This window comes from Syngnathus leptorhynchus, chromosome 11 (assembly GCF_054491065.1).
Source record: "Syngnathus leptorhynchus isolate UIUO chromosome 11, UIUO_Slep, whole genome shotgun sequence".
Taxonomy (NCBI): Eukaryota; Metazoa; Chordata; class Actinopteri; order Syngnathiformes; family Syngnathidae; genus Syngnathus; species Syngnathus leptorhynchus.
In genome coordinates, this window is record NC_141205.1 from 8,965,598 (window position 1) to 8,988,096 (window position 22,499).

Below are 22,499 nucleotides of genomic sequence, written 5' to 3' on the forward strand. Positions count from 1 at the left end.
ACGCACTCGCAGCCTCATTGCAATTCCTTTCGCTCTCTGGCTTCTCTGACAACAATGCAAAACCAGATTTGAAATCAGGATTTGGAACTCCAAAACACAGGAATGACCATCACATACAGTATGATTGTGTAACTAGAGATCCAAATTCCTCATTGTTCTGCTTTTCTTTCAAGGTTTTGGTTCCGTCCATATACCCTCATTTAATTTTCTTAAAGGGCTTTCAAAGGCAAGTACTTTGCATCTCAACTGAGATGAACAAAGACCATTTTTCCCCTCCATATGAATTAGACATTAAAGTGCATGTATATTCTTCTAATAATGAATATGTATATTCCCTTAAATGTTGCTGCGTGTTGCAAAACAAAACAAGGTCACATATCCGCAATGTGCTACAAAGATAGGTCACAAATAGGCGAGGTCACGACATCTTCGTGACGCCGCGTCCGTGAGTCATGAGTATGTTTGGTGATTGGTGGCTATGCCAACGTGTGACTAGCATGCATAACTGCCATTCCCGTGTGCCTCTAGTGCACGTATGTATATGTTACATGCAGTCAGACCTTCCCACCCCAATTAAAAGACTCAGCAAGGGTACCTGTCACCATGGCAACCAAGCATTTAGATCCTGCATATATTGAAGTTGAGCTGTGTGCGTCTTCCGTGGGTGTTTTAGCACTGGTCAATTTCAACTGGTGTGCCGTTTCTTTATATACAGTATGACTTTGTTATATAATACAGAAATGTAAGCACCAAAGCAGCAACGGTTTAATATGACCTCATTTATCAATCAATCAAACCAGTTTCTGATCGCTTTCCTGTTGGATGAAATGAAAATTTGCTACTAAAATCTTAAATTAATTGAAGTGGGAGGTGCTTCAAATTGTTATTGTATAAAATAAGAAAATATTTTGTTAATGACTAAATTAATAATTTTAGAATTTTTTGATACTGATAATACGGTTGGTTGAATGTATGCAGTCACTGGCGATATTAGACACAGCGACACATCTAAACGCGTGCCGCAACGTAAAATCGGCGGTTGGATCGAATTGGATTGTGTCCTTAATAAAGTAGCCTCTGGGTGTACATTATGTTTGGTTCTTATATTTGCCCATAAAAAAATTCTCAGTCCACTATTTTCATCCATTATAAATGACACAGAGAGCTGCCCAGCTAATATTAACCATCGGCAAGATATAAGTGTGATCCATCTTCCTCGTGATGTCGTGACAAAGTACCGTGGATGATGAGCTGTAACCTCTCAATATCGAAAGCCTCTGTTCCATGACGCTGATCCTTTTTCTCGAGATTACTTGTCACGTATGATTATGACAAAGCAGACTTTCAAATAGCCAATATCTAAGGTATTTTAGCTTTATATATATAAAAAAAAATCAGATTAGACAATCTTTGACGTGTGTATACATGAATTACCATCGGATCATTCATCAGCAGTCGTCCTCATATTCACACACAATTGCAGACATGCACGCCCTCAACAATTGTAAATGACTAAGGCCAGGTATGGGAACTGAGGGCATGATGACGTTTATAGGCTTTTAGGTCCTTTCCTGTATCTCCAAGACTACGAAACAAGTTCTTACCGGAGAAGGTAGCGAAAACCGTCAGCCTCAACAATCGCACAAAACCGAGTTTGATTTTTCTGATGGCTGGACAGACCTGCTGGCTACATTGGGGTGCTTCTGTGGAATACTACCTCTTGATTGGAATGAATCGAAAGAGGGGCAGTGAAAGTGTTTCTCCCCGAGTATTCGGCCCTCGTGTTCTCCCTGAGCCCATGGCAAGCTCGGGTGATTTGTAAAACATTTCAACTTTGTCACTCTCCATTGTCTGCCTGGCTTGTTGTGTGTTTGGTTTCTCTGTCACAAGCACTCCTGCTCTGGTTTATGGTTTATACTTAACACACTCGGACCTCAGTAGCTTTTGTCCAACGTATTTTGGCGGCCCCTTTCCACCTTTTGTCTACGTCCTATTTCTGGACCAACATGATTCTCGTGAGGAACCCCGCAAATTCCTTCCCGGGGGAAAAGACAGTTTTGTCCAAGCATTTTATGAGCTGCTTCCAAGTGGTTGGTGGCTCTCTGGTAGTTGATGTTGATGCTGCGTTTAGGGCTGGAGCCGATTAGCAGGCAATCCGTGGGGCTGGCGTCGGAGATGTCACGCAGGTGTTCGTCGTCATCCGTGTCGGCGTCAATGTATTTACTGATGGAAGAGTCGTGGAAGGTGAAGACGGCAGGAGCCAGGGTGGCGCTCTCCGGGGACTTTGGTGGCGTCCTGCTGCTGGCTGTGGTGTAGACAGAAACTTCGGGGCTCAACAGAGAGTGGTCGGCCAAGGTGGAGCTGTCTGAGTATGGCGACGGTCCGGGTTCCGTCTCATTCCGACAGCCTCCTTTGGAGAAAAGACTTTTGGAGGCTTTGCCAGAGAATAAGAATCTTCTTGCATTTTCTGAGCATGAGGGTTTGGGAACGGTGATGGGAGTCAACATAGGTGCAGCGGTGCTTTGCTGACCTGGTTTTGCCAAAGAATGATGAGGAAGAGCTACAGCTGGATTATATGAGAACCGGTTGCTTTCACCGTGGCAAAGGTCCGTTGTTGTACTCTGAGGGAAGCGTGAATTCTCCTGAAAGTCTGTCGCACAACTGATGTAGCTGTCAAGACTGGACAAACTTTTCATGTCACTCACCCCGTCTGTGGTTCCCAGCACTGATTGACCATGATCCTGTATGGCTCCTAGCTCTATCTCGTCCCTTTGTTTTCCAACCCTGGAACCTTTAGCGTTGAGGTTTGGTTGTGACTGGGTCTTGGCCATTTGGGTGTACATCTCCTCCAGCTTCTGAACATTTAACTTTTGGGGGCTGCTGTTTCGCCCCTTGTTCGGAGAGTCCTGGACGTTGAAAGAACGATTGGAGCTCGTTTCCGAAACGGCTCTCTTGGGAGTCCATTTCCAACGGCCCGGTGAGAGATGGTTATCATGAGGTCTATCATTCTTTTCCACCACCACATCCATCAGTTCTGCACTACGGGCAAAAGCCTCCTTCAAGTTCATGGAAACAATGCTACCATTTCTCTTTGCCCTCTCAAGGGCCTCTCTACGTTTAAGTGCTTTTTCCTGTCTCTTTTGCTCCTTGTAGAATTCTGAGAAGTTGTTTACAATAATGGGAATAGGGAGCGCTATTACCAGTACTCCTGCTATGCAGCATAAACCCCCGACTATTTTACCAAGCAGAGTTTTCGGGTAGATGTCTCCATAGCCTACGGTGGTCATGGTGATAGTTGCCCACCAGAAAGAAGCTGGAATGCTTTTGAACTTTGTGTCCTCCTCATCCTTCTCGGCGAAGAACACCAGACTGGAGAAGATCATGATACCCATGGCAAGAAAAAGTATAAGTAGGCCCAGCTCGTTGTAGCTTCTCCTCAGGGTGAATCCCAGAGACTGAAGTCCTGTGGAATGACGGGCAAGCTTGAGAATGCGCAGGATTCGCATGATCCGGAATATCTGAACTACACGCCGGACGTTCTGAAACTGCAACACGCTCTTGTTAGATTCCGTCAAGAAGATGGTGACGTAGTACGGCAGGATGGCCAGTAGATCGATGACGTTCAAAGGACCCTTGAAGAACTTCCACTTGTTGGGAGAGGAAAGGAAGCGGAGCAGGTACTCCATGGTGAACCATGCAATGCACACCGCTTCCACGTGGGCCAGTTGGGGGTTATCGGTGAAGTGGCCGTACTCATCTGTCTCCTGCAGTTCCGGTAGAGTGTTGAGAGACAAAGCGATGGTGGACAACACGATGAAGAGAATGGAGATGATAGCCAGGATCTGAAAGACAAATTGAAGTAGTTTGGAAGTTAAACCTCCATTCTTGCTCTCAGTACATTTCAGTGACAGTATTACACAAGCACAGACCCTATTATGAGTAATTTTGAGTATTTTCGAATGCTGCGTTTCTTTATCACGGTTCTTTCAAGGTTGTCCATGTTCGCCAAACAGTTGCCATAATTCTGAACAAGATCAAAATTTCTTCTACGGGGAAATAAAATCAACAAACCTGTTGACGAATATTCGGCGAATGTTTGCCGAACATTTCTGACCTTGAACTGACTCTAACTGTCCGTCGGAAGCACTTGCGATTATTCACCGCTCAGTGGGATAGTAGTTGACTACCTATTAAGTGGACCATTGAATGTGAATTCATGGACTGTGTGGCTCACTACTTCTGCCCTATTCTACCATGTTCTGTCCAGTCCCATTGTGTAATGGCCCTGCCACTTATTGTGTCTCTTCCACGTAGAAAAATCTAACTTCTTTCAAATGTTTGATTTATAATGTTTTCCAGCTAAAATAGGACAAACAATTTCAGTATAAATGTATTTGAATGCTATAACACCATTAATTTCCTCCACCGTGTCCTCTTTTGATCAAATCGCACCGATCAGGCATTGGTAAAACAAATGGCAAGCGCATAAGGCAGGGCTTCCTTCTAAATTGTCTGGAGGAAATAAAGGCTGCGGTTGTGAAGAGGCTGATTGACAGCTCGGGCTTTGACGACAGCCTAATAATTTGTCCACTCCCACGAGCAAAAGGGGCCGCTGCCAAATGGCTAAAGAGGCAACCTTATCTACGACCAATCAGAGCAGGGGGAAACTGTTGCCATAGCATCGTGGCAGACAGGAATAATGATCCTATCTGTTTATTTGCTCCTCTCTGTGCTCCTCTCTTCCTCCTTCTCCTCCTTTGGAGGAAAATGTTTTAGGTATAAAATGTTGAGGTGCAATTGAGGACCATAATTCATCCAAAACTTTTTCCATTCTAAATATAAACTGCACAACTCAGTTGAGTTGAGGGAAAATAATAAACAACTGAAATTACGTGTTTGCACAAGTGTGCACACCCTCTTATAATTACAATTTGGTTGTTCAGAATTAATCTACCAACTCATGTTAAATGGGACTCGGAACACACCTGCCACCATTTGAAGTGTCTCTAATGATCCCAAATAAAGGTCATCTGTTCTAGTGGGCCCTTCCAAACATTTCTCCTGATTCTGACTGGTCAGCCTATTTGGAACAGTTTGTAATATCCTTCATTGTGGCCAAGGTCCCTGTTCGGCGAATAATAGTTCCAAGAGAATGATGCTGCCACCATCATGCTTCACTAGACCTTAGTCAAGGTGAAGGGAATTATGGAATAGTTCCAAGTAGTAATCAGTGCTTGCACAAATACTTCGGCTTCTGCTAGAAAGAAAAAAAAGTCAGAGGAAAGCCTACTAGAACAAGTGACCCTTAATTAGGGTTAATCAGAAGCACTTTAAAGTTGAAGGTTTTGAAATGATTCAGCTTAATTTCTTAAAAATCACTAAAACCTTGGGATATAAGCATGGGGTGTGCAGAGTTTTTTTTATATCACTATATTAGTAACAACATCATGTCGAACCACATTTTGGAGCTGAAATGGTTTAGAAACCCTGCATTAGAGTGTGCAAGTAAATGTGGCTAATTAAGCACCCTCAAAACATTATTTCCTGGCCTTTTCATTTTGCAAAAATCAAGTGCTAATTTTTGGCTGTAAATTAGCCATCCAGAGTATTGACCTTACAGGTGCTAATTGCATTCACCAAGATGCTGCATGCAGCACATTTGTAATGAGCCAGAGAAAACACAGACTCACGCTCCTAACAAATGCCTATTTTCAATCTGTGGGTAACTTTCACTATTAAAACAAATGGCTGAGGTAATAGGCTTGAGATGCTATAAAAAGGTCACTAATGAGGACACGGCGGCGCCGCTGTGTAAAATGATGGCTATGAAGTCAAGTCCTACTCGGAAATCCTCCACATTTCCCACTGGCCTGAGTCCCTGCGGTGACACGGCCTGCCTGTCGTTATCTTCCGCACTCCCTCCTTCCTTCCTGGCAGCTTTATTGTGATTGGCCGCTAATTTCATCAAAGCATTGTGCTATAAATCAGCCCACTAAAAAGCCAAACACATGCATGTCAAGGAAACAGAGCTGAAGAGAGCAGCAGATAAAATTGCAACCACATCAACCAAATTACAGACTATTTATAGTTTCCCTGATGGACTGATGCTGGAAAAAGAAAGATGCTATAAATAACTGTGTATTAGTATTTCATGTACTAAATTATATTCGACACTATAATGTATTTTGGGTGGCTTTGGGGAAAAAAAAAAATCAAAAGCAGGTATTTATATCCAGAGGAGACAGAGAGAGCAGACGGACAGGAAATCCCATTAGAGACCTGAAACATCACAGCACAGGGTCTCATCTCATGTGGCTCACAAGACACAAAATTACCTTTTTAAGTAAAAGAAGGTGACAAGGTGACCCCAGGCTGCTCCATGAGATCTCCACGCAAAGGGCATTATTTGACTTACTTTGAGACCTTGTAAAATCGATTCAGAGATTTGTTTCTAAATAAGGGATAATTGCTGTAAACGTCCAAGACAGCTTGTGTATATTGCGGCAATATACCGTATTTTCCAGACTATAAGGCGCACCGGACTACAAGGTGCACCTTCAATGAATGGCCCATTTTAAAATTGTGTCCTTATATAAGGCGCACCATTAATGCATCATGTCAGATTTTTTATCCAAATCAAAACATTCTCCATTTCAGCTTTTTTTTTTCAACTTCAGATGCAACAAATTATTTTATAATCACAAAATAATGATCCATGGTCTTTTTGATTCATGATTCATAGTCTTCAGCGGGCCACTTATGATTGATTTCATGACACAATGTTTCGGGCCAGTTTAAATTTAGGAATTCGGTCCATATATGAGGCGCACCGGACTATAAGGCGCAGTGACGGCTTTAGAGAAAATCTTAGGTTTTTAGTTGTGCCTTATGGTCCGGAAAATACGGTAGCGTAACTGCAACATGCAGTTATCTTGCTCACTTGTTTACTTTTAATCATTCAAATGTAGCAGGCTTACTAACACTCCTCTCTGCAGGGTGCCGAATTTACAAGCCATTTATTTTTTCAATTTACAGTAACTTTTTTTGAAATACTTTTTTTATCTTCAATGCACATGGTCTCATTATTTGCTGTGTTGATTTATTTTTAATTTACAGGGACATTTTTGAAATACTTTTTTTTCTCTTCAGTGTACATGGTCTCATTGTTATGTGCTTTGTTGATTTGTTTGTGAACTCGCGTATTTGGGGTCATGTATCCTTAAACGTCAATAGGAATCAGAACATTAATACTTAAGTCTAACCCACAGGCCTTTTGGAACCCATTGCCCTATTTTTAGCGCCACACGGCATATGGCATACATATGCTGAAATTAACATTTGACACAGCCCATGACGCCCTCTTAAACAGGGCGGGGGTCAGTGTGAATAGTGGGGTCAGTGCAGAGATGCACCCTGGACTGGTTGCCGGTCACTGCACAAATAGAAAACAAACATTTCCACTTTGATTTACACCTATGGACCGTTTATAGTCTTCAATTAACTGTGGGACACGTGCCAAACTAGCTACTTCACAGTGGTGCCCCTTTCTGATTTAGCCTCTGATACAAAACCAATGGTGTTTTTTTCCACAGATAATATCAAATAGTGTGTTATCGGGTTGATTTCCTTCATCTAACAGAGCTAATATTTGCATTCAGCCAGCAAACCAAACTCGGATTTGAGAGTCTTTGCGCGTTTCGCTGAGAATGTTCCGCTAATATTTGCAGACTTCCTCTGGTTTGCTATTTGCTGGCGGCTTTAATGGCTTTATAGCAGGCTTTTTTCTTCAAGGCTGCTGTTCTGGGAGGACTGAGGATAGGAGTGTTCTCTCTGACACGAATAATTCCATTGTTTGAAGGGATTGAACGCACTGCTAGTTGCTTTCAAATATTCTTGTTTCGATAATTCTGAATTGAGGTAGAACATTCTCTTCAGTTTCGATTTGTTTGCTTACCTTATTTAGCAATATTAGCGGGCCACATCATGAGATCCAGTGCAGTACATGAACAGACGGTAAAGATGGGGAATCTGATTACTGAATGAGTCATGGATTAAACAGAGATCTTGGCTCTCAATTTTATACCCACACTATAGTAATTGAAGGCGCTTGTGTTACATCTTTTTTATTGCCTCTCTCCTTCCTTTTTTCATTATCACCTAATAAGTTGGATTTCCTCAAAATGTGTTTTACACTTACCCAATAAGAAATATTGCTAACCTGTTATGAGACATTGTGAGAATAGTTTAGTGTCTACAATTATTAGCCTCAGAAATTGTTGCAGAATTTTTTTTTGTGGCCTGCACTTGCACTTTTCCATCTAAAAAAAAAATAATCCAAGGCCTCACTTTGTATTGCCAGCCAGGAACATTATTACATGAAATTTCTCCCTCCATTTGTAGGTTAACATAGTCAACAAAAATACATCACAATGAAAACAGTCATAGTCAGTGTAGAACATGTTTTGTTCTGCGGCCATGTAGGTCGGTTCGTGGTTCCTGCTCAACATTATTGAAATTCATAAGCACCAGTCCAGGGGGTATTGTGTCTGGCTAAAGAACTGAGCCTTCATCTCGCTTTGTGAATGCCAACTTTTGGATCCAAGCTGTTGCTGCATCATATTTTTGTTTCCACTGATCGTGGTAGCTCGTGCTAGCTTTTGCCCGCTCATGCTAGCTCATTTTAGCACCAAAGGGAATTGCAAATCTGAAAAAAATTGCAGTCCAAAAAGTATATAGAGATTGGATGGATGGACGTAGGCATGTTATATAATATTAATGTTGATGAGAAGCTTTACATGAAAAGTAACGACTATAATTATCCATCCATCTATCCATTTTCTGTACCGCTTTGTCCCCACGGGGGTCGCGGGCGTGCTGGAGCCTATCCCAGCGGTCATCGGGCGGTAGGCGGCGGACACCCAGAACCGGTTACCAGCCAATCACAGGGCACACAGAGACGAACAACCATCCGCACACGCACTCACACCTAAGGGCAATTTGGAGTGCTCAATCGGCCTACCAAGCATGTTTTTGGGATGTGGGAGGAAACTGGAGTTCCCGGAGGAAAGCCACGCGGCCTCGGGGAGAACATTCAAACTCCACACAGGGAGGGTCCTTCCTTCCCCCATACAGTAATTCATAAATACTAAATATATTTCAAATCAACCAGGGTGGTGCTACCCTTCTGACTTCATCTAAAAAGAAACTTCTTCTTTTCCTACGTGTGTGTGAGCCACTGACACAATTCCGGCTGCATCCCTCGAGTGAGTCCCAGCGCTCTGACTTTTCCTTATTAGTAAGCATCAGGAGGAACACCGTGCTCCATGTGGAATCTCCTGTTCCCGCCATTCCCACTGGAAGCAACTGATCTAGCTCGGAAAACACGCTGGGGCTACGAGCCAAACACCAGGCAGGCGGATCCATTTCCCCCAATCCCTCGCCAACTCTCTCCCCCTTCATCTCCTTTCAGAGCCGAGGCCAAAGAGATGCCACGTAAACCCTCTGGCAGCCCAGGCTGGGTTATATATCGCCATGACAACACTCTTGAAGCTCGATAGGAGGCGGCTACGTGGACCCGCCTGCAAGTCTGACACCGTCTTGCAGACGCTTCCTCCCCTGCTTCTCTTCTGCTCCTGATTTTCACCGTTTCTGACTCCACTCCATCTTTGAACTGTCTTACCTCTCACTTCCATCAATATTCCACATGGCTCTGTGGCTGTCATTGTTTTAAGTGTCGCAGTTCACACCGTGCAAAGTCCATAAATGTCCCCATCTGTTATTTGACGTGCTGGCGGGCATCCTCGGCTGCAGATGTTTTCCCCGTACGCCGCGCCACACGTTCATAGCGCCGGTGATAAACAACGATAAAGTCGTAATGTGATCGTTGAATAACGAAATAATTCACACCCCTGATTCAGAATATAGAAGGGCTCTGCCTCTGAGCCTGTGAAAGAGATGGCGTTTCCATGGAGACGGGAGGAGGAGACTTGAGCAGCAGAAGCCAGTTTATCTTTGTCTAACACGTCTTTTACTCCATAATTATGTACAGTAGTATCAAAGATGTAGATTGAAAGCGGTGGCCTACGAGGCACATATCATCCTCAGGCCTACTGCTGCTTGTTTTTGTTTCTTTTAACTGCGGACGTCTTGATATAGCATCAAAATATAAACAAGCAAATACAAAGTTTGAAGCTGTTAGAACATCTTAAACAAAACAATTCCTAAATTTTAGGGCTTTAAGGCTTGCATGAACAGTTTACAATTTTATGCCGATCCAATGAGGATTTTTTTTTTAAGTCTTTAAGATGGTTTTCACTCCACAGGTTAATAATTTTGGCTAAGAGTGTGTGAGTTATCTGCAGTATTTCCCATTTGAACCCTTAACTGGAAAAAATCAATGTTGGTGCTTCTCTTCATAAAGGTAATAATCTTGCATTTAAATATATTGACTCCTTAAACTTGATTTCTTTGCTTGTTTTTAATGCACTTTACTGCCATTCACAGGACTGGAGTGAAACAACATCAATTCTGAACATTTCGGATGGTCAAGCTGGAAACAAACTTCAGGTGTGTTGGTTGAATTTTTACAAATACATGTTGGTGGGAATATTTTACTATATTCAATACTACAGACAATAAGCTAATGATTTAATGAGTAAAATCGAGTTTTAATAATACATATCGCCTTTTAAAAGAATAAAAAAATCTGCCTTAGCCAAAATCTGCTCTCATTTTGTTTGCCACTTTCCCTCACCTAGCCCCTTTGGTGCATTTTGAGGTCACAAAAAACAACTTTGCAGTCATCGTCCAAAAGCTATTTTCAGCGGGGAACTCTCAACAAACTTGTATAGTGCTTGCATACGTAAAAATATTGTGCAACCCCGTTCAAGTAAATGCAGCGAGGAAATCTATCCTTACACCATCCATCTCCTGAATGAATACCACCTCATCTCCTCTCCTCCTTAATTATTCATGAATATTAGATGAAGAAGAGAATCCAGACTCAGCATCTAAATTTAAACCCGGGCTGCTCCACGGTGGTCTTAAAAATAGAAGCACAATATGGGGGGGCAAACCGTAGGATTACGTTCTCATAATCAGACTTTTTGCCTTAGCATGGACGCTAAAGACTAACACAAAATGAAAGGTGTCCTGGCTGGTCCACCAAAATCATAAAGCACAGTCGGTGAACTGTGGTCTCCATGGCAATCAGGCGTACTATTCAAATAATCCAAATTAATTTTAAATAAAGTGATGACTACGTTTTGTGCTTTTAATACAAAAAAAGCCGCATATTCTCCATAGACACAGCTGAGGGGAAATGCTGAAAAAAAATACTCCTAACCCTTTCGACACACACATTCGTGCACATGCACAAACAGATAGACAAGCAGTCAACAATGACGCCTGAATAGGCAGCTGTAAGTGTCGGCGTCACACGGATGACAGTTGCCATGGCGACACTGAACTTTTCAGCACGTTACAAAAGCAGCCAAATAAAAGAGAGAAATGGTGAGGGAACAAAGGCATTGGAAAAGAGAATAAGCAAGATGTGCGTGCTGCATTTTTTATTCACTCCCGACTGAGAATGTTCCAGAAGTGCTTGCCCCACATACTCAATCCAACTGTCTATTTGTTGAGCTCAAAGGTCAGGGGTTGGTCACGCTCAAGGGCTGTTGAGGACACGGAGATAGATCCTCTAACTTATTTAAAAATCATTTTGTATAATCACATGCATGCATGCGGGGTTTCTCTTCTAAATATGATCTTTGTTGTGCTACCGGATCTGTGTGAACAAAAGACGTGGCTTTCAATCTGCAGGGGTTAGTCAAGCTCATTATGTCAAGCTTATTATGTTTTCTTATTTTAACAACTAATCATTCATGACAAAGAGAAGCAGGCATTTGGCATTTTAAATAGCAATTTTAATTTACCCAACAAAGCTTGTGCCTTTTTAGAAAACCCCGCTTGTACGGCTTTATGCACTTGAAGGCACCAAACATCATGTTCCATAGACTAATGCTAATAATTGCATCCTCACTAAATCATAAGATTTATGCGTGAATTATATAACATACAATGGGGGAAAAAAGAGCAACTAGTATTCTTTGAGACGAAAGGCAGAGCTACAACTGTATATTAAAAAAAAGTTGTAATATTTATATTCAGTATTCTGCATGTATGCTTCAAATGATTTCATGATGTCATGATGCATTAATGGTGCGCCTTATAGTCCGGTGTGCCTTAAATAAGGACAAAGTTTTAAAATGGGCCATTTATTGAATGTGCGGCTTATAGTCAGGTCGCCTTATAGTCCGGAAAATACGGTATTTTTGTAGGCATGTTTTGGAGGGCTGGAACCAATTAACGGCATTTCCATTCATTCCAATGATGAAAGAGGATTTACAATTTGAGTTGATTTTGGAGTTGAGTGGTTTGAGCAAGCGAGGTCACGGACAGCAAATAGTAATTCAAGGCACTAAATTCCAATTTGTGATAAACACCTTGGTAATACACTTGTGAAAGAAATATAATGGAACAATGGACTTGTATAGCGTGGGTGGTTTCTAGCTTGCCAGACGCAATTATAGCCAGAATGATCCCTTTACATGCTTTTGACACGTTTGTACTAGCATTGAATGATGCGGCACAGTGTAAAGTCCGGGTCATGTGCCCATCAAGGTGAGAGGCTTACCGGCTCGCCAGTTCAAGAGCTCTCCCCACTCTCACAATCAGGCCTGGGCTTGATGAATGTTTCTCCCTCACCTTAGTGGATTCTATTTCTGCCTCTGGCCTTGAGACTCCCCTCTCCTCAAAGTCATTTATTCACCTTTCCATCCCAAATTGCCGAGTGGAGAGAAATGGGGCCTTGTCGTTCAACGGACGGATCTGCCTGCGAGGCTTGGGAGTTGTGATTTATAAAAGCTTTTATTCCGAGCACACATCCACGTGGGCCAGTGTGAGGTTCACTTTATGTGTAAGGAGCCAGTTTGTCAAAGTGACGGCGACATGGCCTTTCTGCAAACGGGTGGCTTCAGGTCACTCCTATGTGTGAATTTATTTTGTGGATTTTTAGTAGTGGACAATATGTCTGAGAAGCATAGAGGAGCTCACAATCATCACTGATGATACCAATACAGCAATTGTGTGATAATCGATGAATTGGTTGTCAGTCAATGGCAGGAAATGAATAAATGAATGAATAAATAAAAGAATGGAGCAGTCGAGTATCACCTGGACATGCTGTTCTCAGACGAAGATGACAAATATCAACTTTCAAGCGCAGTCTCTGTGCTCTGTGTCCCCGTAGATCCCTTCCAAATGAGTTCACAGACTCAAGTGCTTATTTGCTACTTCACTGACCAGTGTGCAGTGTTCGGCACAGGGACTTAATATTGCTTTTGTCTCTGCAAGTACAGCTGGGCTAGTAAATTCAACTTATTTGCATTATTATAATAGGAAAAGGATTACTACACGCTTGGAAGGGGCCTTAAGCTTACATAATTATCTTTCTATTGTATAGCTTCATAAACAGAATTAGTGTCTTGGCACTAATTCTGCAGAGTGAAAATAACACGAACGAAGGGTAGAAAATGATCACATATGTTTTGTGGACTTAAGAACATTCAGGCAGGAAGCATTATTTGGGATGCACTGAAAAGAATCTAACTTAAAAAAAATGATTCTGCATGATTTTATTCGTCGTGTGCATTTGTTATTCTTGTGAAAAAAACTTTTATTTTTCATCATCTTATTTTAATTGGCTGTATTTCAACGTATATTTGTCATAACACAATGGTGTCACTGAGCAATGAAATTCTTACTTTGCTAGTTTCCCTCTACCTTTCCAAAGAATGTAAAATTATTTTAAAAACAGCAAATTTAAATAAGATACTGAAGGAAAAGAATGTTCATTGTGAGGCTTTCGCTTGTCCCCCTTGATAGCAGCCGCATTATTATTTCACAATGTGACTTGTGAAAGACTTGTTCGGCTCCAAAATCGCAATCCCACAATGCATTTTAATATTAAGAAGAGGAAGGACACAAATGATTCATAACAACTTGCAAGATATTTTGGTACCCAAACGAGTCTGGATGCCGTTTTGCCCAAGTCTTGAATCCGCTTCATATCGTGAAGTTGAATCAGATCGAGTCAGACGTTTCCTTTCTCATGTTTACAGTCTGCAAATGCGCTTCTGTCTTGTCTCTATGCTTCTTGGCATTTTTATCATCTGTGTGCGTGTGCTCCGCTACCGGCTTCCCCATTTCTGAGCCACATTGACGTTCTTCCGGACTTTGACTCCCTGCTGCGCTCCAAATTGAATCAGCAGAGGAGCTGTCAAGCTGTCTGGAGACAATGTACAATTCTTGGCCACCTCCAGTCCAACGAAGGTGCTACTTATTTTCATTTTAAGCATGTTTTCTGGAGATGTGTTGACATCTGCTCTGCAGAACCAACGTTTCTGAAACATTTTTAGCAAATCAAATTTGGAAGGAAACTAAAACTCAAAATTGGCCATTTTATTTTAATAATTTAATAATTAGGCTACATTAATTATACAGAGTTAAAAAGAAGATAGAATTGTTATTTATTGTTACTACTTCATAAAATGGATATGGAATGGCAAAAACACATTTTGTAAAAGTGAAGATGACTAGATCAAAGGATGATGGATGTACAAACTTTTATACTTTTTTAAAATAATGATTAATTATAATTTAAATGAACTGTGAGGATGATGGATGGACAGACAGACAGACGGATGGACGAGACATCTAATTATTATTTTAACTCAACTACAAATGACTTGGCCCATGTGTCTGTTTTAAAAATCCAATTTAGCCCCAATGCACAAAGCTTCGCCCACCCGTGCTCTAACGCAATTGTGCAGTGGTGAATCGTAGCTAGGCTGCAAAGCCTGGCGAGCTCAGCTGACAAAAGCCTCAGCGATCCACTACAAAATGCATGAAATGACTCTCACCAAAACTCACAAGACTTCGCTGCTGCAGACGCACATTAACAACGTATGAGAATGTGAACATATCAGGAGGCGAAACACTGTCAGACATTCCCCCGAGCCTCGGCTCTATTCTCCATATAGTTTCCGAACTGTATGATAACGACATGTCGAGAAAACTACCCCACCAACTTAAATGCAAGCAAACACTATGGTAGTGCATGTACACATAAATATATATATATATGAACAACAACAACAAAAATCTCCAATCTGGACAAGTACTGCAGCCACTTCATTTTATTATATTTGTTTTATTGAGAGGAGTTTCGTTATTTTATTTGTCTTTATTTATGACATTGTCAAGACCTAGCTGTCAATTCCTAAGTAGCCCTGCTTTACAGTAAGCCGTTACTCATAAATGCTCCATTCAGACACATCCGCTGCATCAACAGTTTTAAAAGAGGAACTTCAACCAGCAGCCACAAAGTGTTTACTACGAAACTGAAGTCACACTAATCACCTTTAATGAAGTTTTGCGAGCCAGCCTCTCATTCAATGAAACCTCCGCATTCTCTTCTTATATAACGTTATGGATTGTTGACACTCACGCAGTGCATACCACCTCATACAGGCGCAGGCACAGGCACACTCTTCATTAAGCACACCTTGCACAACCTAATGGGATCCAATATAAGAGCACACATTAACTATTCTGCCTTTGCTAAGACAATAATACTCCAATTAACTGAGAGCTATTTGTCAGGTTATGGGGCATTACCTTTATGTTTTTAAATATCTGCTTTACTGGAGGCGAAGAAGGGACAGTTACAGTGCATTTCTGTCAAAAACAAAACAAACTGATCAGATTATTTCATGAAACTTTGGCTGTCACGTCCATTTGGATGACAGGAAGCAAGATAAGGAGGGATGCCATTTTCCTGCATGATATGATTTGATAGGCAAATCCTCAATCTGTTCACATTATTGAATACACTGGAAAATAGTCATTCTTTTTTTGATCTTTTTTTTTTACCTCCAGTAATCATACAGTAGCGCAGTGCCGGCAAGTGTGTGCACTATGTAAATAAATGTAGGCGTGTGTTAGTGTGGCAATAAAATCGGTCAAAGGTTAAACCCACAGCTCAATAGTTGGGTCGTTCCCTGTCCGCCAATCTATAACCTGAGCTGAACTGTTAATATAGTCTTTTGAGATAACCTTATTTATTTTTGTTTGTTTAAAGCAGCACAGTTGCCTAGTGTTTAGCACATCTGTCTCACAGTGGAGAGGTCCTGGGTTTGAATCTCATCTGGGATAAAAAATGGATGCTTGCAGGACATGTTTTGAACCATAGCTTAAAAAAAAAAAAAGGGTATTTCCCATACCTACAACCGTGACACATCAGGGACACTTTCTTACTTCTATCTTAGATGGTCACAAAAAAAAGAGGTTTGAATTATTCACAAGGTGCGCCCTGAAATGTAGGACGACATCGTTGTTTGGAGAACAACAATGTTCGCGCCATCCTTCAATGAAATATGTACGATTCTAAATCCGACTTTATTTTACGTCATTCATTTTATCCCATAAAATTAAAGCCTGATTTAGAATCATACATATTTCATTCAAGGAGGATGGCGTGTAAATCAATCAAATTTGTCACAAGTACCTGGCACTTGTATGGGTAGCACAGTTTCCAAATAAACGAGCCTGAATTTTAAATCATTAAGGTTAAAGCAACAATATATTTGATAATAAGGCCTCAAAAGAACATCCAGAATCATACTGGTATATAGGAGAATTGCTTCTTGCCAGGACACTTCTAAAATTGTGATTTAGAAAAAAAATAAAAAACTTAATGTTGAAGTGAAGCCATCTCAGCTTCCCCCAGACAATAAGATCCCTCTAAATTGAAAGAAAATGTTGAACAAACATTTATCAGATGGCGATCTTTGGCCGCTGTTTTTGTTTGTCAGGAAATACCTGGCGAATTGATGATCCAGCCCTTGAATCCGGACGCAATTTTGAGTTCATGCGGCCTCTTATACTACATCATCATCCATCTGAGTGGCTGCGCCTTCCGAGTTGTCAGGCGCCCTGATGGATCCCTCTCTGCTCGGATTGCGCTGCAGACTGATTTATGAGCAGGAATATAGCTACGCCACATTTCTGTGTCATCTTAAGTGTGACTTGAGTGCGGCGTAATTGGAATTCGTCACCTCCCATCTGATGCACAATGCCGACTGACAGCCACATTCGCCATCTCACCTTTCCACTGACTACAAAGGAAATCATGTATGTTGCAGACCTGGGCAGGGTCATATCCGGGATATATATTATATATATTAGAAACAAAATGAGAATAGTAACTCATGTAAAAAAAAAAAAAAAATCCCATAAATTTGCCCCTTGGTTTGAACAATTTCAATGAAGAGAATGAAATCTTTTATAAGTGAAAAAAAACAAAGAAAATCACCAAGCATACTTGCAGTCTCCATTCCAGCAATTGTATGCAATTCGTAAATAATAACGAAACTAGCCTTTTATGAGCCTCATGTGCTATGATGTAAAATAATACATCCCACAGTAAAGTTTGTTGCATATATTTTAGTGACGAGCAAATGAAACTTCAGATTTGCTTCATAAACCAGTTGTTGTTTCACTCCTCTAGATGACACTGTTGTTGTTTTTCTTTAAAAAAAAGGGATTAAAGAAATGGCAAGTCATTGCACTGCCCAATATTAACTAGAGAATGCCATCGAGAGAAGTCCAAAATACAACTGGTTCATGAAACAAACAACCAGGTGGTTAAAAAAAGATTTTTATCTTAGTGCCACCATGAATGTTCTCATCATGCTCAGACACAAAATGCTATTTGATGGTGGCACGAATGTGATTTGAGCAGGGGACAGATGACAGTGTGCCTTTTAAAGAATGTAAACACACAGCTTCAGATTGGGCCTCCTAGAGAATAATTAATGTAACATTTCCCTGACATTTAGTAGACAGAGGTATACAAGAGGAAGCAAAGATAAGAACTGAAGAGGGAGAAGGAACAAAGCTTACCCCCCATCTTGAAAAGATTTGCTTCTAGTTATACTACACTTCTTGCTCGGTCAAAATATTAGACAATGGTGTTCCCATTTGTTGCTAGGCAACCTTTTGTTTAGTGCTTGTATCCACCACCTAATCCCAATGCGTTTATGACCTGTTACCTTCATTGACCCTTCCTGAGAAACCAACGTTGGGACTTTTGGTGGTGCTATGATGATTTTGATTACTTTATGTGAGTAATGCAGCTCTTTTCCACAGCACAATAACAAGCATGTTGTTAAACCATTATGGTTCACCCAATCAAATCCGAGCGTTATTATCTTTGAAAAGGCCAAATTCTCTGTGTTATAATGTGCAAGCGTGTGTGAGCTAATTGGAAATTGATTCAGCATCGCAGTTCTTTACCTCAATTGATGAGAGTCTTAATGCGTCTACTTATCACTGGGTGGATTATTGATCGAAGCAGTTGGATTCAATGAGGACAATATGCACGTGCACGTGGAATATTGTCCTCCGCCACTATCAGGAGGTCGTAATGGAACGAGCCACCGCGGAGTTTCGACTACCGGGCGATCGTCTCCTTTTTTTGTAGACGACGCTACTTTCTTGGCTGTAACACAATAAACATTGATTTTTGTTTTGTTTACATCGCTTTTATTCACATGATGAAGAAGCCTCTTTGCTGATGGATTCAAAAGGTTCATTTTGACACTTTTTTTTGAAAAGTGCTGACAATTTCTAGAGCCTGTTGCCACGTTTTCTCTAATAAGCAAAGCAAGTCAGCATTTTTAACATTTGATATGTCAAATTCATTCTGGGAGGAGTGGAGGCCACTCGTCAAATACATTTATTTGAACCTACATTTGAAAACAGAAATGTGTACTTTCAAACAGAAGAATTTTTACTTAATACGGTGAACATGACGTTTCATGGAAAATCTCTACTTTTTTTTATGTAGTCTGTCTAACATGATATTTAGCACACGCCTCTAATAACGTGCAGTCAAGTGAGACCCTTGACGTAATGCTTGGAGGCGTTGACCAAAAATGTGGGCTTTACGTGGTTACTCAAGCAGCCAAAGCAATCACCGTGTATAATTACCTGTTTTTTTTTCCTAACAGCAGCAAAAATATAATCAAACACCATTCTTCTAAAGCATATGACAAGAGTCGACTATTTCTGATATACAGACTCTATTTTGATTCACAAGACAAAAATACTCGGATCTGATTGACACAATTAAAAAATAATAATATGTTTATTTTGTTGGTTGTGATGTACAGCGGTGTGCAGAAGTGCTCTCCATTATGCGTGTGTGCTCCTTCTCTTTCTAGAGCAGGGGTCAGCAACACGGTGCCCCCAAGGACCACATGAGTAGCCTGCAGGCCTGTTCTAAAAATAGCTCACGACTGGTGCAACACTGTAGAAGAGATGATTCAAAAGAAAAAAAAATCTGAGATTTACTGAACTAACATTACCTATTGATATTTATTTCCCACCTTTTTAAATCATTGTGAAAAATCATGAACATGATCAGCGGCTTCACAAAGATGGATGTAAATTATTCCTAATAACAAATGATGAGTGATTTATTTACTTGGTGATGGAAGGGTAATGTACTATGTATATATTTAAGTCACGTTTCAACGTCAAATTCAACCTTCATTGTTTCATCCGGATTCAATGTACACTTGCTGAGGGTTTGTTGCCATGGTTACAGTCCTAACATGATGAAAGTGGAATTGAACAGCGGCCTCTTGTTCGGTACAGTCTTGTATTTTGACACAAATGCAATGACTGCGGTTTAGAAGAGCAACAACCTTTAATTAGGTGAGGAACATACCACCTCACACTATAATTGTACCTACAGCCTCTCTTAAATGTACATAAATATTCTCACTAAGATCAATTTGCATTTGTTCTACCAATGTTAGCCATTTTTCCAAAGTGAGGAAAGATGACAAGCCTGGTTTGCTCATCTAGAACATAATACAATTTTAGTCAAATAACAGTGAAAGAGTGACAAAAGACAACCAATCACACAATCAATCATATTTATTTATTTATTTATTTATTTATTTATTCTATTTTTATTTTGTATTTACTTGTTTTTATTTATTTGTTTATCGTTTATTTATTTGATTACTTATCTACAAAGAATTGTCTCTGGGGTGCTTGCTCAACCATCCATCAAGTGGGCAATTTATCAACTCATCAGTTTATTCTTGAAAGTGTGTCAGAAAAAGACCCATTCTTCACTCCCGCCCCATTTCCATTCAGACATATCAAGATTCTCCTGCAATGAAATGATCAGTTAAGCTTGGTCAAGATCCAGAAGCACTTTTAAGCATCACCTGACTACGCTGTCTGAAACACCACCATGCAAAGAGGCACTATCATGCACAATCCCCTTTTATGTGTTTAGTAATGGATATTAAAACTCAAAAGGCAAGCTACATATAGAGAAAGATTATACAACAACATTCACAGACACATTTTCTCACTACTCTGTAAAAAATACATTACAGTAGCATTATTTGCATGCAGGCACAACACTGCACAACATACTGTGAGCAGCACTTTCATTTCCTGGCAAGTAGAAAAAGATTATTCTGCATGAATGAGAAGTGTTATATTTGAGTGAAAAATAGGTTTCATCCAAGATTGTGTGTCTGATTCAACAAAAACACATTTTCATTAAATTGCAAGATATAATGACATTATAAAGTACTTGGTATCGGCGCGTACGCAAATGTACTTGTACTGCTACTCGGTCTGGGAAAAGTGGTTATAATCATGATATGTCTCGTGTCTGTCTATGGCGTTTTGAGATTTTCTCTGCGAGTTCTTCTACATGTGACTTTTACTGTTTGCCACCACACAAGCGTCACCTTGAGGAGCCATGAAGTGTTGACTCAATGGAAGTGCTTAGATCATTGATAAACAATACTTTGCTTTGGTTGTACTGTAACTGTATCACAAAATGTAAGACATCGCAGTGTTGGTATTTAATCGCACTCAGGATAATTACCTTTGCAGCAACAGACGAGCTGGGCTTCTCCAGCAGGTCCCAAAGTTTCTTGCGTTTCTCCGCACAGCACGTGTTGTCGAATTCTTCCCCCTCTCGGTCCTTTATATTATCCGCTTCCCTTTTCAGCTCCTCGTTCATCTGCTCCTTCTTCTGGTGGTACCTGGCCTGGCAACAGGACTCCAGGTAGATCTCGTCGATGCCCCAGTAGTCGAGTTCCTGACTGAAGGACAGGGCGCACATCTCCTCCATCATGTGCAGCTTCCCTGTGCGGTAGAAGTTGAGGATGGACGTGAAGGCGCCCGGGTGGCGGTCAAAGAAGAACTCGTTCTCGTCCAGGTTGTAGTCATCGCACACTTCCATCAGAGACTCGTGACTGCTGCAATCTTGCAGCTTGCCCAGACGCGTCCGCGGGAGCCTGTCCAACGTTCGCCACAGGACCTCATGCGGGAGGCCGCCCACATTGAGGCGGACCCTCCTGAAGCATGACTTGCTACGGACGATGTCCACCGGCTCGGGTGGAAGCGACGTCGTGGACTGCGAGCCGGCCTTGTGGAACTCTGCCAAGGACTTTTCCATGATGACCTCACAACTGGGAAGCGGGTAAGCACCCACGACTATGGAGTCCTCTTGCTTCTGTTTTCTGGCATTATTGTCTCTAAAAAGAAAACCAAAACGGTTCATTCAAAATACTGCATAAAATACACCATCCTCCCTCTGCTTATCATTAAAAACACAAGGTAAGCAGAGCTGCATAGTTTGTTCAGGCCTGCTCCACCCCGAATTATGTGATCACCACACATTGACCAATATGCTCCAACCTGATGTAAGTCCTTCTCCTCTTTTTTTTCTCCTCTACACAGCTTTAGAATGGCACTGAAAAAAAAAACGAATTATCCCATGACGTTCTACGCCACTGCAAATCATAACCAAAATAAACACATTGTTAAATTAGTGGCACTGTGAGTCTTATTATCTTTGTAAGAATAGAATTACTGACGCAGCTCTTATAATGAAAGTCGTTATATTGCCCAGGCGCACACAGAATGTCACCTTGGTTAAATAAAACTTCCTGACCAATCATACATCAATTTGATGCCCCCTTCAAAGGTCTACCCGTGGGGAGAAATATCAAAATCTACAGCAATGAATCTGCTAAATGTGCTGCGTGCATAGCAGCCCTGGAGGCGAAAACAGCTTCATCTTTCTTGATGTTTCCTCTTTGTTTGTGAGCCCGTGGATCTTTGTCACGCGGCGTGGGTGGGGACGCAGAGTGGAGCTGTCCAGTGCTGAAACTCCCCCCCAGTCCGTTTTTCATTACAAATGCACTCACATCTTTTTTTTCTTTCTTTTTTTTTACGTTGATTTTGTTTGTCTCCACCGAGCGCTGATTCTTTGGAAGGCGGGCGTGCTTTGCATTTCAATGCCGTTTTTTTTTTTAAATGTTTTTATTTGTTTC

General features: G+C 41.1%; 1 protein-coding gene across 1 annotated transcript; it reads right to left on the bottom strand.

Annotated features, from left to right (window-relative positions):
* Positions 1 to 1,934: 1,934 nt before the first annotated feature.
* Positions 1,935 to 21,661, bottom strand: kcnb1 (potassium voltage-gated channel, Shab-related subfamily, member 1). Its single transcript, XM_085924555.1, has 2 exons — positions 21,044 to 21,661; positions 1,935 to 3,842 (listed from the first exon to the last, which is right to left on the bottom strand). Exons 1-2 carry the CDS (start codon positions 21,617 to 21,619, stop codon positions 1,935 to 1,937), a joined length of 2,484 nt encoding a protein of 827 aa, XP_085780681.1. The 5' UTR covers positions 21,620 to 21,661.
* Positions 21,662 to 22,499: the final 838 nt, after the last annotated feature.